This window comes from Asterias amurensis, chromosome 2, assembly GCF_032118995.1.
Source record: "Asterias amurensis chromosome 2, ASM3211899v1".
NCBI classification, from domain to species: domain Eukaryota; kingdom Metazoa; phylum Echinodermata; class Asteroidea; order Forcipulatida; family Asteriidae; genus Asterias; species Asterias amurensis.
This window is the reverse complement of record NC_092649.1, coordinates 27,429,505-27,448,984: the sequence shown is the minus strand read 5'-3', so window position 1 is coordinate 27,448,984 and position 19,480 is coordinate 27,429,505. Positions and strand designations below refer to the sequence as shown.

The 19,480-nt window shown below is 39.0% G+C and overlaps 2 protein-coding genes across 9 annotated transcripts in view; one reads left to right on the top strand and one right to left on the bottom strand.

The window, feature by feature from the left end:
• LOC139954503 (uncharacterized) overlaps positions 1-13,373 on the bottom strand; it is a 29,641-nt gene extending 16,268 nt beyond the window's left edge. Inside the window, exons 1-6 of one of the 4 annotated variants that reach the window (XM_071954322.1) lie at positions 13,114-13,373; positions 11,394-11,453; positions 9,498-9,655; positions 4,459-4,527; positions 3,656-3,724; positions 772-951 (exon numbers count right to left, since the gene is read on the bottom strand). In XM_071954322.1, the coding sequence (XP_071810423.1) occupies positions 772-951; positions 3,656-3,724; positions 4,459-4,492 (283 nt within the window). In that variant the 5' untranslated portion in view covers positions 4,493-4,527; positions 9,498-9,655; positions 11,394-11,453; positions 13,114-13,373. Of the gene's footprint in view, positions 1-771; positions 952-3,655; positions 3,725-4,458; positions 4,528-6,842; positions 6,951-9,497; positions 9,656-11,393; positions 11,629-13,113 lie in introns of those variants that run through there. The other 3 variants (XM_071954319.1, XM_071954320.1, XM_071954318.1) reach the window with 3 other exon arrangements.
• LOC139954504 (reelin-like) overlaps positions 1-19,480 on the top strand; it is a 157,093-nt gene that overhangs the window by 80,598 nt on the left and 57,015 nt on the right. For 3 of the 5 annotated variants that reach the window (XR_011788121.1, XM_071954324.1, XM_071954323.1), the window contains one exon: positions 9,775-9,959. The gene's annotated coding sequence lies outside the window, so the exon portion shown is untranslated. Of the gene's footprint in view, positions 1-9,774; positions 9,960-13,763; positions 13,993-19,480 lie in introns of those variants that run through there. The other 2 variants (XM_071954327.1, XM_071954326.1) reach the window with 2 other exon arrangements.

Genomic DNA, 19,480 nt, shown 5'->3' with positions numbered 1-19,480 from the left:
AACTAAAACAAGCAAAACAATCCACATACAAAGGTCTACACCAATAGAAAGGTGGTGAAAAGCTGTGTTATCAAATAATAATGAACTAATGTATTGTTTTTATGGAGTAGTTCCACATTCAAAGTTAATTTACTTTATGTTAATGTTTAGCCCCCAAATGACTCTGGAAGCTGTGTAGTTCTGTTAGCTTCCAGGGGGCACTGTCCCCTGCAATGCAGAGCCCCCTGGAAGAAAACACTCATTCACAGTACCCCGCCTTGGTGACCCCTGGACCCCGGCCAGGCTTGTCCCTATTTCTGGGTTTCGAATGTTGGCAGGTATGAGTCTATGAACGATACTTACCCGTAGAGCATCCCACCCTCCTCCCCACTGCTCGAGCCTCTGGAGTAACTTAGTTGCGAGAAAAGAGGAAGATAACATGGCGGCCAGACCACGGGGCAGTATGGGACGAGAGAGGGCGCTATTATGTGTGTATGTAAAACTCTTAGCAAATCAAACCTGTCGGTTGGTGGAAAATGCGACATAGTGGCTCTACGGGTAAGTATCGTTCATAGACTCCAACCACACTATTGTGGGGGGGAACTACATAGGGCCTACTGTTAAATAACTTCCATGATTGGAATTTGTATCCCTGTTATACATTCTGATTGCCTTCTTTGAATCACGGCGACTCCAAAATTATTGTTCTTAAATTTACAAATTTTGAAAACCAATCTGTGAATGGTTTGGTTGCAAAGTCGCATGAACACAAGGAAGAATGGTATAAAATACCTGTAACATTCGGAATGGTATTTTGGTTCACAGTAACTCCAGAAGTAGGGCCCAAGAAGCCAACACTATGATGCTCAAAAGCCACACTTTGTCCTTCAGTAGGTGGTTGGTTAGAACGGACTGTATGAACACTAGATGGTTGCTGGCTGACTCGGTCTTGCCGATGATCATGTCCAATATCTGATGGAAAACAACATTGATTGAGGTTCACATTCCAGAAGATAACACTTCATCTTGCTTAATTCAAGACAGCAACTTCCCATAATTCATTGATGAGTACAATCCAAATGGTTGTCCTCTGCAGCATTCTTAACTTCAATATTGACGTCAAATTTCAAACCCAACTTTGCCCCGAATGTTGGTTGATGTAGTTTGACGGCAATAATCTCTCCCGATTCGAGAGTTTTGTGTAATGTGTAAAAAGACAGTCAAATGTGTAAAAGACAGTCAAGATTAGTGGTTGACTTCTCAATGTGTTAAGTTTTTAGGCCTACCTCTTTCCCTCTTAATTTGTCTAATTCGAAAATCAAAATCTTAGACATTGCATTGTCTTTGATGTCTCGTCTTGTTTTTCTTTTGACTATGTATTTCAGTGCTTTGTTATGCAGTCAGGTCATTGTGTCTGGGAGGGTGTTTTCTGCGTCATATAGCAAACACATATGCAGCAACAGCGTGGGATTCTTTGCCAAATCAGACGAGGTATTTGAGAGTTGTGGACAGAATAAAAAAGACCACATCTGTTTGAACTCACAACAGACGACCCATTTTGTTGTTCAATGCACACGCCTGGAACTCGGAGTGCTTGAGTGGTATACATACGGTCACTGTGGTCTCTAGGTATTGTCGAAGCAGTGCAAATGTTCTTGCCGCATTTACCGAGTTGGCGAAGCACCTCTCGATTGGCGTATGCAGTTTAACAACGGCCCACGCCCAAGATTTATTATTAAATTCTGAAACAAAATCTCAAAATTATTGAAACTAGAATGTGTAATGTGTAAAGGACAGTCAAGATTAGTGGTTGACTTCTCAATGTGTTAAGTTTTTAGGCCTACCTCTTGTGACCAACTTGGTGACTTAGTTTGTCTAATTCGAAAATCAAAATTTTAGACATTGCAACGGGCTAGTTGTTCAACTAGTTGCGTGATAGCTGTGGACCCTTTCACGAGGGATGCCTGGATTGCTTGGATTTTAACATCCAAAGACCGTAACTCTGGTCGAATAATGTCCCAAACCAGCCGGTTTACACGTACACTGGAGAGCCCAACACAATTTTCAGGTTTATTGTACATTATAGTTCATTGTATTTATCATCGGGGATGAACAAACCATTTACCATGTCAGCCAAATCTTTGTCAACGGCTTTGTCACAACGTTCCTTATTGGTGAATTTCTCAGTCATATTTTTGAAAATGTTCACTGTCTCAGTTTTTGCACACTCACTCTCAACTTCAACCGGTTTATCAGATTTCTCTGCACTAGTTGACGGTTTATCATCATTATTCACATGCTTGTGAGTGTGAGGTTGTGTCTGATTACTCAAATCTAGTTCTTAAACCTCCACGGGTTCTTCAGAATACTCAAAACTCTCTTCTATTTGTCCTACGCGAGCACCGCGAGTTTATCCTGATTTTCTTTAAATTTGAACCAACATGTTCAAAATGGTTGACATTTTGAGATGGTTGCTTCCCTTTTGGAGCGGTAACACCGCTACCGGGATTCATATCAGATGTTTTTTGTCGTTTTGATGGTGTAACTTCACCACCAAGGCTGCCGGTTTTGGGTTCTCTCTGGCGCTTTTTGTCCTTTTCCATACCTCGTATGATGGGTGTAACCTTGTCCGAGGATGAGGAAGTGCCCTGTGGACAGTCCACTTTACAGTCATGTTTTGTTTGTTTAATTCGTTTTATTTACAGTCGTGTTCGATTGAGAGCCATTGTATCCAATATACAACATGTTCTATATGATCGTCCAGCAGGACTCTCGGCAGCAGTAACTCGGCACGTATCGGAACTCAGTACAGTGCTGTCTGAACGCAAGGGGAAATTTGTTTACGATCAACACCCACTGCTCGAAAAAGTTAAACCTGTTAAACCGGTTCGCTGTCTGAACATACTCATTTTGATTATGGTTGTTTATAGTGTTTACTGGCTCCAGACAAATTTTTACGAACTGTTTCTCTTCACAAAATTGCAACGTAACCAGGGAAAATAATCATCAGTGATTTGCTATGCCCCATTCACACAGCTCTACAACCTTATGACATGTATGAAGACCCTGCTGATCATCGTGATCTTAAGCTTTACCCAGTCGAGACGCAATCGCTGTCAAAATTAAGCAATTTTGCAAATTAAAGACTCCAAAACAATTGTTCTGCCTCCAAGTCAAAAGGGTTGCTGACTCGCTGCCACTACCATTACTCCTAGACCAGCCAACCAAGCGGTTGTTTCTACTTCCAAATGGTTGCGGACAGTGCTGCGTTTTTTAATATGACCACAGAGATTTCACCATGATGCTACCATGCTGCTTGTTCGATAATGGCATTCCCGCTACGACTTTGCCCCGATTATTGTTGGCTATGACCCCGCTACGTTTATTTTGAACATGTTAAAAATAAGCGTGTGGAGAGAACACAGCTTCCCGACCTCTGAGATCCCAGCCCGACCAAACTATGCCCATCAAGATCCTCCCACGTTTGGCCCGCGATTTGCCACGCTCTCGGCTTTTTTTTACAGTGACGCAGATTCAGAAGCCGCGTCTATGTGTGAACAGGATTTCTGCGTTAATTCAAACAGACACATGAAATAAGGGCCTGGTTTCTTTGATCATTTAGTCTAGAATTGTATATGTAATCTGTTATTATTAAACTTCATCATATCTTAATTACCTTCTGTTGGTTGTTGTATGGTGGTTGGCATCATCGGTTGACCATCTTCCTGAGGTTTTGTTGATTCCCCTTTAAATATTAACAGGACAAATATAAGTTTGTGTTACTTTTTTAATTACTTGATATGTTTAGACTTATAGTAAAGTAGCTTCCCATTCAGGGACAAATCTACCAGCTACATTGTACTTATGATGCTAGTCCTCGTGTAATAATGAAACGCAAGACAACGGGGCCAAGGAACTCCTCCTCTCTTCGAAGTTGTTCAACACCGTACCGACCGAGCGAGGCTTGTCCGGCTCACACCGGTAGCCCGTATACCGTCCGGCAGCGCATTAAGACCCCTTACATCATAGCGACACCTACTCATGTCCATACAGCTAGCGTACAGCGTACACAAACATACATACACACACAGACGTGCCATGCAGTAATACGTCATTCTCAATCGCGCCTGTGATTGGCCAATGTTTAGAACGACACGCCCAGATCATGCATATGCATGCCCTTTTATCGGAATTCCGATAAAGCTGTTACAGACCCATCAAGGCTGTTGTTTGAGCCACATGTGCGAGGTTGAAAGTAGAAAGACACGACCGTACTTACGACTTCGCTATACTGTTCTCGCTGTACAATTTACTGTACATACAATGTACTGTATATATGTACGTTGTTCGTGTATGCACAGCGTGCGGACTGCCGAATTGTGCCGCGCCGGGCCGGGGCACACTACGCCAACAGCCTTGAGTCAAGGCTAAGAATTGTACAATGTAATCTGTTATTAAACTTCGTCATATCTTAATTACCGTTTGTTGGATGTGGTGTGACGGTTGGCATCATCGGTTGACACTCTTCCTGAGGTTGTGTTGATTCCTCTTTGAAAATTAAAAGGAAAAATATAAGGTTGTGTTACTTTGTTAACTACTTGATATGTTTAAACCCCGGTGGATGAAGACTCTAGTATGTATGTCAATGGCTCGGGTTCTAACTTTGTCAAAATCAGACCATAGATGGAAGTTGTTTTAAAGAAAATCAAAAATGTAAGTTAAATTGGGGATTTGTTTTCCTTAATCGGTTCTATCAAAGAATACTTAACAGGATGAGCTTCAAAGAACTTGTGAATGGAATCAAGATTATTGATGGGGGTGAAGACACAAGGTTGAAGATAAATTGAATTTTCTAGTACCATGGGTAAAATTTAATGCGGTATCCATAGAACACGTGGTGGTCGGCGAGGGCCTGGTACGCTGAGCCGTGTGGAGGGGGGGGGGATCCCTCCGGCTGCAGGCTCGAGTGAGAGGGCGTGGTGTGCTCAGCTGGAATGAAGTTACCTCTACCTCTAGCCCTACCCCTCTTGGTTGCCGCCCCGCACTAGTTTTCTTGGACTTGCCGGGGCGCTTGACCTTAGATTGGGTGGACCCACGTACGGTGACTGAGGAGGGGGAGCGGAAGGCTCCCTCCTTGGTCAGTGGGTCCTCCAGCCGACGCAGCCGACTGAGGCTGCGGGGGCCGGTTGAAGGGTGAGCCCGGTGATGGAGTGTCACCGGCGCAGCCCTCCGCGGGCTCCGACTGTCCCGGGGAATGGATGTACCCCCCAGTTCCGACAGTCGGAGCCCTCCCCAACTACTCATTTAATCAACGATCTTTATCTAAAACACTGTAACTAAACAACAACTCTACTATCTTCAATCTCAGTCTTTATTTCAATTTTTAGCAATAAAGGTAAGTTGTTTTTAAAAACGGTAAACCTTTGGACACAGAATTATTTACGTCCTCATCCAACTGTGGCTAAGAGAAAAGAGGGCGACTTCGTGGCAAGCATGTCATGGGGCATTGTGGGTAGGATGGTGGAGGGCTCTATTGTGTGTAAAGTCTTAGCAATATTGCCTGGCGGCATAGGGAGTATGCAAATTGGTAATTCGACTCTACCGGTAAGTATTCCTTTAGTAGACCCCGGAACAGGTAATTATTAAAGTAATGTCATTTGAGAACAGTAGATGGAGGTTCTTATGAGATGCTCCATTCTAGAAGATGTATTATTAATCCGAGTTTAGAAGTCAGGCAGACACATGATTAAATTTTTCTGAAATGACATAGGATTCGACTGCCTCTAGCTACCGGGCAACCTCGGTAGTCTAGTTGGTTAGACACTGCTCTAGAATTGCAAGGGTCGTGGGTTCGAATCCCACCCTACCAAAATAACTTGGTTTTGAGCCAATTCACCTGGCGTCATTGCTCTTGACAAATAGTGGTTGTGCCATTTTGGATTTCAACTTTATTTTGTAAAATGCCTGGTTCACTATCAACTTATGCACTGAACTTTAGGCCTCTTTAACAATATGTAAAGTTATGTCTTGCACAAGATTTTTCTTGAAATATATTCTGCTTTGTTTATACAAAAGGAAGACTTTTTAATAGTTTGTATTATCTTTACAAGTTTGTAGTACACATGCAGGTGTGACAGTGTGTACTAGTGTGCTGATCATGAGTAGGACCTTGTAATCAGTCAGATTGTGTCAGTGGGTGTACCACACTAAATAGAGAGAAACGTAATCCACAGAGCCTCATTAACAAAATGTAAACCCACAACTTTTTCTGTATATCAAAGAGACTTCATTGATTGTTCAGAAATTGTCAAATTTTGTGGCCCTGGTTGGTGGTGGTTGTCTGTGTTTAGCATCTTAGGGTACATCTAGCATTTCTTAATATTTCTTCTTCTCATCATCCAGTAAAGGAACATCTTGAGGCATGGCTCATCATTAATGGGGGCGCTCTCAGAAAGCATTGTTTAAATGAAGGGATAAAACACAGAAAAGGTGCTGCAACGTACAGACCTCTATAGTTTCAGTTGATTGAATTTTGTTAATAACTGTTTGATATGGCGCAGTAGTCATAGAATGGCAGTTATGACACGGATCTTTGTATTTGTTTTTTGTTGGCCTATTTAAATACTCTAGTTTCAGCATTGGTTAGAATTTGGCTGGTAATTATCACAGTAGAACTTATTTTTGAGTTTTACTTTGAATCAAGATTTGTTTGTATGAAGTTCTAATTAAATTCAACTTGGATAAAAAGTACTAGAGATTAAATCCTCCCACCCCTGGTGTATCTATGAAAAAAAATATTACTCCAATAGGAAATCTCAACAAATTCCACATTGATTGCCTTTGACTGATCTCAAACAACTTACTTGAGTTATGACAGATGAAGATGGCTTGAAACACGGAGCATGCAATCATAGATCAGTAGGATATTCAAGCAATGATCCTTTGGACTGTTACACAGTGCCACTCTCTACCTGGTACTCTGACTATGTATTTCGCTATTGTTGAAATTATAGGAATTTGTGTTTTGTGAATGTAGTGTAATACCAAGTTCTATTTTTAAGCTTTTGTGTTGTGTGAATGTAGTGTAGTATGCATGGATAACTTTTGACTAAGCTTTTCAGATTCAAACTAGACAGTTTTTTGTGATATTTTTATAGCAATACTGTACTTTTGTGTTCAGGTCTTACTTGTATGCATTGGCTGGTTCTAGGCTTCTGAATGAGTGAAAGGGGCTTGGGGTGTAACTGTACAAAAAGGCTTCACCTCACTAAATGGAGAGAAAAGTCTATACATCGGTAGAGTCATGTGTAAAAGTAGATAAAGTTGTGTGGGGGTTGACTCCGCCTATCCCATTTTGTGACGCCAATCGAGGCAGACTTTGCCTCAATCGAACATTGACCCCCCTCGAACTTGCATGCAATGCGTAGAGTAGTAGACACACTAGCCCAGGTTGGACTCCTCCGTTGCAGGGCAACGCGACGGAGTCCAGGGTATAAAGGTCCCGTACCATTGCGAAAAAATTTACAACATTTTTTACAAATATTTCTACCTAACTCAGTAAGCTGAGCTTTTACTCACGTAGTTGGAACTCCAAAACCGCATTATTTAAAATTGTTGAATTTTCTCCTTTAGTGTTAATATTTTGTGAGAAGAAATTTGAAATTGACATTTCCCATTCCCACTTCTGTGTAAACACTTTCCGTTGTTGATATCACTGATGGTCTACTATTTGCAGCCAAATCGCCGTCAACTCCCGTCAACCAACCACTAAGCAGATGGATTAGTCAGCGAACAATTTACATGACATGCAGAACTATGCGGTACCGAGCATTGATGTCTTATGCCCAGACTGTTTTCCGTATGCTGGAAAGCGCCCTCTGTTGTCCATTTGTACAAGCCATGTGAAAAACGCAAGATGGCGGCAGACGGCTTTGCTGTTTATTTTTTCACAAGAAAAAAACTCAATTTTTGTAACCGAAATTTAACCAGAAACTAATACAGTTTCTGGGGTCAGTTTGCAAAGTCGTCCGGTCCGATGTCTGACTTCTCCACTTGCCCAGTTATTTTGTCTAGGATTATTTGAGCACATTACTTGCCCAGCTGACAATAGCCTTAAACAAGGGGCTCCAGCCAGTTGCGACCTGCATAATCCGAGTACCCACTGAATTCCGCTAGCGCACATGCCCCTGGCCCCACACAAAGCGTGCATATAATACGTGTACAGCGTATGTACACATACTGTACATACTGTACATGTACATGTACATCACATGTACCTTATGTATGGTACACTTACTGTACATGAGTACTTTCTAAGTAGCGCCTTGATGGTTTTGTATCTGCCAAAACTAAGGGCGGAGCTCAATGGGTCGTATGAATAAAAAGTAGTACTTACTTTTACTTGAAAATTTCAAGTATTTACTACCATCCATATGAATAAAAGGAAGTAAAAACTGTTACTTAAAAGTATTTACTAAAATGCTAAAAGTATCTACTTTTACCAAAAAGTAAATTCTTTTAATTTTAGCACTTACTTACTTCCATATGAATAAAACGGAGAATATACTACAAAATGCAAGTAAATACTAGTGATTTTTCAAGGTAGCTCCAGAGCTACCTTGGGCACAGAAGTAAAAGGCTGGTCCGAAGAAATGAGTGTTTATGAATGTTCCTCACAGGATAAATGTTTTAGTCCAAATGAAAGACATCACTGAAATATTAAATAGACACATACACAGTGTTTCACAACAGAAACAATACACAGAAACTCAAACTGCTTTTAATCAAACTTGTTTATATATGCTGAGGATAAAATAACACCGTTTGTAAAAAAAACGTTTTGTATCATTACAGTAAGCTTATTAAAAAAGATATAAAGAATTTTTTCAACTCGGAAATGAATGCTTCGATCATTAAGGCTTATTGTTCATAAAATCAGAAGAAGTAATTTTTTAAACAATTAAATGCATTTCAATGGAATGTTGTTCGTGTTATTATTAAAACTTTAAGTTTAAATTAAATAGCTATGCTCATATCCAGCTCTCATCTTCTCTATACAGCGCTGTCATGCTCCACTCCAAGTTTCAAAAGCTTAACAAAAACGTTTTTATTCTGTGTGTCCAGATGAGTCGTCTTCATCAAAATGTTGTCAGAATAAAAACCTCATGGCTGACTTGAAGATTTCTATGTTTCTGTTAAATCAAATGCTGCTTTGGCTGTGTGTGTGAGTGCGTACGTAGACGTGAATGGGAGTTGTAATACAAAGGAAACCTTTTGTTAAGAGCCATTCAGCCATGGTATATCAGAAGTATTTACTCCAAAGCATTAAGTGAATACTTTGCAGTAAAAGAATAGGTTTATTCATACGGAATTTAGAAGATGCTTTTACTGAATGCTTCTACTTGGAAGTTTATGCTTTTACTTTTTGCTAGTACTTGTCAGTAAATACTACTTTTTATTCATACGACCCATTATGCTAATGTTTACTTAAAACCCGTTCTGATTAGTTACTGGTTTACCTATTAACTCTCGCTGCGATGTCAATCACAACGTTCTGCAAGCACTCGCCAGTGCTCGTCCGTCGTCGAAACAAGCCTTGGCTGTTGTTAAATATGGCAATGGCGCCGGGCGAGAGAGAAATCCCTCCTCGGTCCAGTAGGTTGTTTACTGTAAGTGGCTGGAAACCAATGATGTATAATTTACAACAGTACATTGTTTTGTACAACTCAGAAGCTTGACTTCCGCGTTTAATGCATCAAGCATGTTGTAGAAAGTACATTTTATTTTATCCCCAAGGTTCCCTGGAAACACTGGAAAGACAATTGCAGGGAGGAACTTGGCAAACCCCAGGGCCATGCTGCTTGCTGGATGCTGCTTGCTGGATGCTGCTTGCTGGATGCTAGCTTCTGAGACATCTGGGTCTGAATCAACATGCTGACTTTATTCATTCTGCCGTCATCAAGACAGTCATACAAAACAAAGTGAGTTCCATTCTGTTTTTGAAGTGTTTTTGCTACCTGTGGCCTAAATTTTTTTTTGTTTAATGTTTTGTGGAAACTTTGCCTTGCACACAAATCCTGCAATTTTCCTGATTACATACACAACACATGTCATCCTTAAATGTGCCATATAAACTGTCGCTCTGTTCCAATATCATTTAGATATTGTAGTCCAATATTGACACCTCTCAATGCCATTTTCAAAGTAATCTTTGGACCCATTCATATTTACCAAATGATCGAAGCTAGGTGTTTTCACAGCTGACAAGGCTGGTGTCTTTATGGGGTCATCGATCTTTGTATGGAAATTTTAATTTGTAAATTTTCATAGTGGGGGCCGTACATTTTGCATGCCTCAATGTGTGTCGTCCCCCCCCCCCCTTCTCTTGAGGCTAGTTTCAAAAACTCTAAGAAAAATAATCTGTTACACCAATTTAAAAGAAATTTTCAAAAGCACAAACCAAATATGTTTATTTGTATTTATTTATTTTTTCTCTCGAAAAGCCAAAAATATTTAAATTGGATTACTAATTTACTGATGAAGTTATACGTTTCAATTAAAGTTTGTCCATACTCAATGAAACATATACGATACAAAAAAGGAGATAACTTTGGCGTTTTGAAGGTGATAAATTTTAAAACAAAATGGCAAATTTGTTCGCAAAGTTGGGTATACATATCTCCAAAATGCAAAGAGTTCCAACATCCACCAAATTAAAGCTTAGAACATGGCCTGTCCATCTTCGTATGAAGCTCAAACATACATTGTTGTGACATATAAGGGCCATTTATGCAGACCCAGACCCATTAACAAAGTTGGTTCAATATTTATTGTCATAAATACACCCAAAAGTGACTGTTTTAGCACTGTTTACTCAGTAGTTTCCGAGTTCTGTTAAAGAAATTTTTTAGGCATATTACTTGGAAGGGATTCGAACGCACAATCTTTACAATTCTAGAGCAGTGTCTTAGCAACTAGACCAACAAGATTAATGGGTAGCTAGAGGCAGTTTGAATCCTATGTTTTAAAAGCAGCAAGCACCGCTTCATTTTAATGAATTTAAAATTTGCATCCTGGATAAAGAACATAGCAGACAGTCATGGTGGCTAAGACACAGTATTGGTTGGCTATTTAATATATCAAACCATCCATTTGTGCATTTCATGAGTGTTGTAGTAGAGGGGGTCACCTCTTCTGTCTCCTCCCCCTCCCATTCTCTGGTCTCAGATATACTGACAGCGGGTTCTGACATTATTATTGATTTAATAAAGTACCACTATTAGATGTAGATTATGCTTCTTGCTTCTTCTTGTTTTATTCTAGACAAACATTTTTTTAAGGAGTCTAGAAAAGCACAAATTAGAAGGGACAAAGGATGGGGAGAGTAAGGGCCAATGATATCAAGTGTAACTTACCAAAGACCTGGTGGTGCCTGGTGTAGTACAAACTGCAGAGATTACTTCAATCAGATCAAACTTCAATAGTGACAATGTGAAAGAGGGTAAATAAATCAAGTTTTTTTGAATGTGAGATTTCAAATATGCAGACAAGAAGTGAAGTTTACCAACACATTTTGAACGACCCTCATTAGGCAGGAAAGAAGCAACCACTGTATCAATGAATCCCTCTAGCTTCGGTAGGCCTACTATAATGCCTGTGTAATAGCCTGTATGTTAAAACTGATGGAAGGGCGTTGTCTCAGTCTGGATTTCCAAATTCATGTCACCTGAGCAGCTGCATCGATCATGTGATACCAGTCAACCAATCAGTTTCCATAGTTTTATGTGACGTAATCTTTTTTGTTAATGATTTGCAATTTGTACATTGTTTGTTCCCAAAAATTTTAGTTTGGCTCTGAAAGTATGTGTGTACTTGAACTTTGATTGTTCAAACAGAACAATGGGTCGTATGAATAAAAAGTAGTACTTACTTTTACTTGAAAATTTCAAGTATTTACTACCATCCATATGAATAAAAGGAAGTAAAAACTGTTACTTAAAAGTATTTACTAAAATGCTAAAAGTATCTACTTTTACCAAAAAGTAAATTCTTTTAATTTTAGCACTTACTTACTTCCATATGAATAAAACGGAGAATATACTACAAAATGCAAGTAAATACTAGTGATTTTTCAAGGTAGCTCCAGAGCTACCTTGGGCACAGAAGTAAAAGGCTCGTCCGAAGATATGACAGTGTTTATGAATGTTCCTCACAGGATAAATGTTTTAGTCCAAATGAAAGACATCACTGAAATATTAAATAGACACATACACAGTGTTTCACAACAGAAACAATACACAGAAACTCAAACTGCTTTTAATCAAACTTGTTTATATATGCTGAGGATAAAATAAAACCGTTTGTAAAAAAACCTGTTTTGTATCATTACACTAAGCTTTTTACAAAGATATAAAGAATTTTTTCAACTCAGAAATGAATGCTTCGATCATTAAGGCTTATTGTTCATAAAATCAGAAGAAGTAATTTTTTAAACAATTAAATGCATTTCAATGGAATGTTGTTCGTGTTATTATTAACACTTGAAGATTTCTATGTTTCTGTTAAATCAAATGCTGCTTTGGCTGTGTGTGTGTGAGTGCGTACGTAGACGTGAATGGGAGTTGTAATACAAAGGAAACCTTTTGTTAAGAGCCATTCAGCCATGGTATATCAGAAGTATTTACTCCAAAGCATTAAGTGAATACTTTGCAGTAAAAGAATAGGTTTATTCATACGGAATTTAGAAGATGCTTTTACTGAATGCTTCTACTTGGAAGTTTATGCTTTTACTTTTTGCTAGTACTTGTCAGTAAATACTACTTTTTATTCATACGACCCATTATGCCTAAGTACAATGGGAGTAATCTGGCCGCTGCATTGGTATGAGTTGGTATAATATCTTGTACATTCATCCAACTAACTGTGTAGGTAGGGAGCATAAAATCTCAGATATACTGGCAGCGGGTTCTGACATTATTATTGACTTAATAAAGTACCACTACTAGTCGTAGATTATGCTTCTTGCTTCTTGCTTTATTCTAGTCAAACATTTTTTTTAAGGAACCTAGAAAAGTACAAATTAGAAGGGACAAAGGATGGGGAGAGTAAGGGCCAATGATATCAAGTGTAACTTACCAAAGACCTGGTGGTGCCTGGTGTAGTACAAACTGCAGAGATTACTTCAACCAGATCAAACTTCAATAGTGACAATGTGAAAGAGGGTAAATAAATCAAGTTTTTTTTTAATGTGAGATTTCAAATATGCAGACAAGAAGTGATAGCATTGAATACAATGCACTGAAGTTTACCAACACATTTTGAACGACCCTCATTAGGCAGGAAAGAAGCAACCACTGTATCAATGAATCCCTCTAGCTTCGGTAGGCCTACTATAATGCCTGTGTAATAGCCTGTATGTTAAAACTGATGGAAGGGCGTTGTCTCAGTCTGAATTTCCAAATTCATGTCACCTGAGCAGCTGCATCGATCATGTGATACCAGTCAACCAATCAGTTTCCATAGTTTTATGTGACATAATCTTTTTTGTTAATGATTTGCAATGCGTACATTGTTTGTTCCCAAAAATTTTAGTTTGGCTCTGAAAGTTTGTGTGTACTTGAACTTTGATTGTTCAAACAGAACATTATGTCGAGGTACAATGGGAGTAATCTGGCCGCTGCATTGGTATGAGTTGGTATAATATCTTGTACATGTCAACTAAGTGCGTAGGTAGGGAGCATAAAATGATACTACAAACAGGGACCCTAGCTGGTGATAATGAGCAAGCTCTGTGAACATTTTGTTTTGTACAATCCCAGTCGATCTTCCTCTGTAAAAGAATGAAGTAAAAAACACCAGTTTATTTGTATATAAACAGCTAAAATAATTTTCGTCTCATGATCAGTGAGACGAAAATTATTTTCATGACATTGTTTTTTACTCATTTCTCAAAAACTACAGCAGCTCAGCATGCATTTTCAGGGAAGCTTTCTACTATTACTATCTTCAAACTGTGTAAGTTTAGTGTAAATCTGTAGACATTGTGTTTTTTGTCCTACAAAAAGTACATAGACCCTTTACCCAAAGCCCTTCATCATTTGGGTGCCATAGGATAGTTTGCAAGTGTGTAAAGTGCTCGCCTTTACCACTGTGGCCCTGGTTCGATTCCTTGCTAAGGCCATGTGTGAGTAGGGTTGTGGGTTGGTTTCTCTCCTCTGACATTAAGTTGCTAAGGATATTGACTTGTCAGGCAGTAGGAGGGTTGACTGTGTACTATTTAGATCTTATGTTCAACAAGCCCATTTAGGTTGTCTATCATTCAAAACCACACTGATGGTATGACTGGTCAGACAGTAGGAGGGTTGACTGTGTACTATGAAGATGCATTCAACAACCAAGTTTAGATTGTCTATAATTTAAAACCACACTGTTGATATGATCTGGTCAGACAGTAGGAGGGTTGACTGTGTACTGTGTGCATGCCATCACCATATCATATTGCAGGTTGGCATAGTTTAACATATCAATAAGAGGATGCTATTAATTGGTTAGACAGTAGGATTGTTGACTGTGTACTGTGTTCATGCAATGACCATATCATATTTCAGGCTGACATAGTTTATACATATATCATTCAGGAGGATGCTATTAATTGGTCAGACAGTAGGAGGGTTGACTGTACTATGCTCATGCCATCACCATATCATATTGCAGTACCTTTGTTTGAATAAAAAAGGCTTTCAATAAATACAAAATATAAAATAATGAGTGAGAGAGCAGTGTAAATAAAATACATGCTGCACCTTTTGTCGAATACCACAGAACAGGATTAATCTCTTTTTTGAATATTTATCTTGGCCACAAAATGTAGCCACAACAGGAACACAATGCTGGTCATGTGAAAAACGGCACTAAGCTTCGTTGCTTGTCTTCTGTTGATGGTGATGATGATTTAGTTGTCTTTACCAGAGAAGCACAGAGATCTGTAAAAAGAAGAAGTTGGAAAAATATGTGTAAGAAATAATCAAACATTTGCCAAAACTATATGGTTTGCATCCAGTAAGCGATGTCAGATGAGGATTGGATGTTTCGAGGCATATTAATTATCAAAGTGTCGCTTTGTACTGAAGGCTTTTGTCTTCTAGCCATAAAGTAGAGCCAACAAAATTAACTTAGGATAAAATAATCACATAATAATTGTAAAATAAATAAATAAAATTTAACAAAAATTAAAGGAACATTACAGAATTGGTGAGAAACAAAAATCGTGAAGATCACAGATTTATGACATAAAACTTACATGGTCTAATGATGATGATTGTTGAAAAGCTATTTATTTTTCAAATTATTTTGTCGTGATGGAAAGCTTTGGATTTATTAATAACGGATAGAAAGCAGAACTAAAACTTACACCAACCTGACATACACAAGCAGACAAACATACCAAGAGATACAAATGCATTGTAACAAGAATATTGTTTAAAAAAAACCACTCGTAAATTTTTAATTATTACAAATAATACAATGTTGACCATAGAAAACACACTTACATATACCAAAACAGGTCACCGATGTTCATTAGGGGCGCCTAGGTATGATGGCTTGGGATCTAAGGAAGACATCTGTGAAGAAAAATCTTAAGATTTAATGATTTTACTTTGAAAACATTTCAAATGAAAATTAGTACTATTCGATACTTGCGCTTTTTTCGTATGTTAGAAAATACGTACGGCCTATTTTATGCAAATGTTTAATTAGTTGGGCTGAGCTAATTAGCCAATCTATTCATTAGGGGCGCCTAGGTATGATGATTTGGGATCTAAGAAAGACATCTGTGAAAAAAATCTTAAGGTTTATCGATTTTACTTTGAAAACATTTCAAATTAAAATTGGTACTATTCAGTACTTGCGCTTTTTTTGTATGTTAAAAATGCGTACGGCCTATATTATGCAAATGTTTAATTAGTTGGGCTGAGCTAATTAGCCAATGTATTCATTAGGGGCGCCTAGGTATGATGGTTTGGGATCTAAGGAAGACATCTGTAAAGAAAAATCTTAAGATCTAATGATTTTACTTTGAAAACATTTCAAATTATAATTGGTACTATTCGATACTTGCGCTTTTTTTTGTAGAAAATGTGTAAGGGCTATATTATGCAAACATGTAATTAGTTGGGCTGAGTTAATTAGCCAATTAATTTCTTTGGTTGGGATCTAAGGAAGACATCTTCGAAGAAAAATCTGAGGGTTTATTGATTTACTTTGAAAACATTTAACATACCGTAGTACCTCTTACTGCCAGTAACGGCAGATGTCGCGCCGCCGGTATGCTGACAGGTTTTTTTGAAATTTGGTGCCAGCACCAAATTTGGTGCTAGCACTAAATTTAGTGCTGAGTTCAGCCTGGGGTGCGTTCCACTCGCGCAAACGATTCGCAACTGTTCGCGCAAACGTTTTTTATCGTTTGAACGATTGGTGCGTATACGCGATGTCAATATGGCAGCGCCCTGAAATGAAGATGGCGCGCACCATACGTAGGTTTTTTTTAACTTCGTTTTTGCTGCAATAGTCCTCTTTTTGACATCATTACATCAACTAATTAACTTTGTTATTCCAAATCTGCATTATCATCCACCGAAAATACAATGTAATTATGTTTGTGACAAAGAAATAATACCGTATGCTTGTCCGCCATTTTAAAAACCACTCGCCAACACCTCAGAAGTATGTTCGCCTAAAGTTGCCAACGTTCGCCAACGGTGGCGGCGAACAACTCGTTCCACTTGAAATTGTTGGCGAACGTGCACAACTGTTGGCAACGTTTGCGCGAGTGGAACGCACCCCTGGTCAGCAGGAATGAGAAGTCTTGTCTACACTTCACTGCATAATACACAATAATAACTCTTCCCCATACACAGTTGTGGCCGTTAGCGAAGCACAAGGAGCGACGCCTGAATGTCACGCTGCTCATGCTAATTTGTTGAGTGTTTGCTCCTGACCTCCCAGCAGGCTGAGAAGCCGGCCATGATGAAAATCTTGTGGATTTCTTTATTCTTTTGGCCTGCTCAATCTTCAGCTTCTTACTGGCTCTGGATTCAGCCCGCTTGATTTTCTTTTCGTCGTCAGAATCAGAGGCCAGTGGGTTGGTTTCATATTCATGAACAACCTTCCATCCGGACTCCGATGCGTCGGCCATTCTGATCAGCTTTTGGCGATGATTTATCAAGTTTATACCTTTAGATATGCTGTTGATAGCCTGTGGAACATCTTTGAGGTTTGTCACGCTCGTTTCTGCTTCTCTCAGCTTAGTAGCGATTTTTGCATTGAATTTAAATTGATCCTCACAGCTCTTATGTTTGAACGTATATAGCTGTCATTTGCTAAAATGTTCTGCTGAATTTTCGCAAGTTGACTCTCCGAAAGATCTTTCTGTACATCGCTTATCTTTGTTTCAAAGCAAGTAAATTTTGACGAAATTAGGCTATCTAACTTGCTTAAAGTGCTGTTTGTGAACTGGCAACAGCTTGCTTGACTCTTTCGTCGATGTAGTTGGCTTGTATTTGGCTTTCCATGTCGATCGGAGTAGACGCCCTACAGCAACTTAACGAGAAGTACGCTGTGAAAGTGCTTGCTAGACTGACTACAATACCCTATACTACGAACCGCGGGAAATGTGTATGTCTGTCCGTTGGATGGAGGACTGATTTGAAGATTTGAAATACTGCCGTTTGACCTTTGACTGATAGAATAGATAGGCTCTTACCATATAGCTGTTTAGTTTACATGCGCGAAGTCTAGGTGTAGTGTGGATCTGCAAACCCAAGGATAGGATAGCGCCCTCTATTGGCGACCAATGTTCTCCTAAACAGTCATTATTTATTTCGAAGCTGCCGCTGCAGGGGAATTTTACAAAATCTATGAAAATAATAATTGAATCAGGGAACTTGAGTAAAAAGTCGATAGATAGGAAAATCTTGGGAACTTCAAATCATGTGTCACAATAATTGCTTTTTAAGTATTTTTTTATTTCTTTGGATGATTTTTGAACCCTTCACAACTATGTTTTTTTTCGTGATTTTTTCTAATAAAAATGTTTTCATATCTTGACAAAAGAAAAATTTATGGCTGATGAACAAAGTTTAATCTGACTTCCCCTAATTCCCCCCCCCCCCCAAAAGCAACACCTCTTCGTTTTTTTAATGCTTAAACTGTAACTCTTCAAATCAATATTGAACTTATTGCAGCTTTCATAGTATAAATCTATATTTTATAATAGGAATCAAACACAACAGAAAACGGATTTTTGTTTTTTAACACTAGAACTTTAGGCCATTTAATTATATCATATGTTTTCATGTTATATGTTTTAACATAGAGTAAGGTTTTAAGGAGAGTTATGCCATAACCATGGCATAACCATGAAAATATATTATTTTCATAGGTGTACCATCACAACCATGAAAAACCCATAGTACAACCATGGTATAACCATAGAAGTACCACCAATGAGAACATTACTATGGTTTTACCATGGATTAACCATGGTTACCATCATAAAACCATAAGAGTACTACAGATACCATCGATTTACCATCACAACCATGATAAAACCATGGTATAACCATAGAGGTACCATAGAGGTACCACCAATGAGAACACTACCATGGTTTTACCATGGATTTACCATGGTAACCATCATAAAACCATGGTTATCATGGTAAAACCATGGTACTTTTTTTACAAGGGCAGAGACAAATCTACCTCTTGTACTTCTGATGCTAGTCCTGGTGTTATAATGAACCCCTCCTCAGTTGTTCAACCATTACATGGTCAACCAACATCGTACCGAGCTAGGCTTGTCCGGCACCGGTAGCCCAGGGTAGCCGTACCGTCCGGCAACGCAACAAAGCTGGCCCTTATATACTAAGCTACTAACATATACACCACCACACACTGCTCAGCATACAGCATAGGCCTATAACACATGGACGTGGCATAATTGCTACGTCATTCTCAATCGCGCCCGTGATTGGCCAATGTTTAGAAAGAAACGCCCACTCTGCATAAGCACTTTTATCAAAATTCCGATAAAACTGTACAAACCCATCAAGGCTGTTGTTTGAGCCACGTGTACGAGGTTGAAAGTATAAAGACACGACCGTACTCAAGACTTCGCTATACTGCTCTCGCTGTACAATGTACTGTACATACAATGTACTGTATACGTTGTTCGTGTATGCACAGCGTGCAGACTGCCGAATCGCGCCGGGCCGAGGCACACTACGCCAACAGCCTTGAGTCAAGGCTAAGCTGTCAAAGAACAGACTGATTCACTTACCAGAGAGTTAGATCTGGGTAAGGCCTGTTTTTAACATGGGATATGTGTTAAAATTATTAGCTTAGTCTCTGAAATCATGGCCTAGATTGCAACAGAGGACATCTTTGACCTAACATTACCCCAGGGCCATTGAGCAGGCCTCGAACTCCACACTGCAATGTTCAC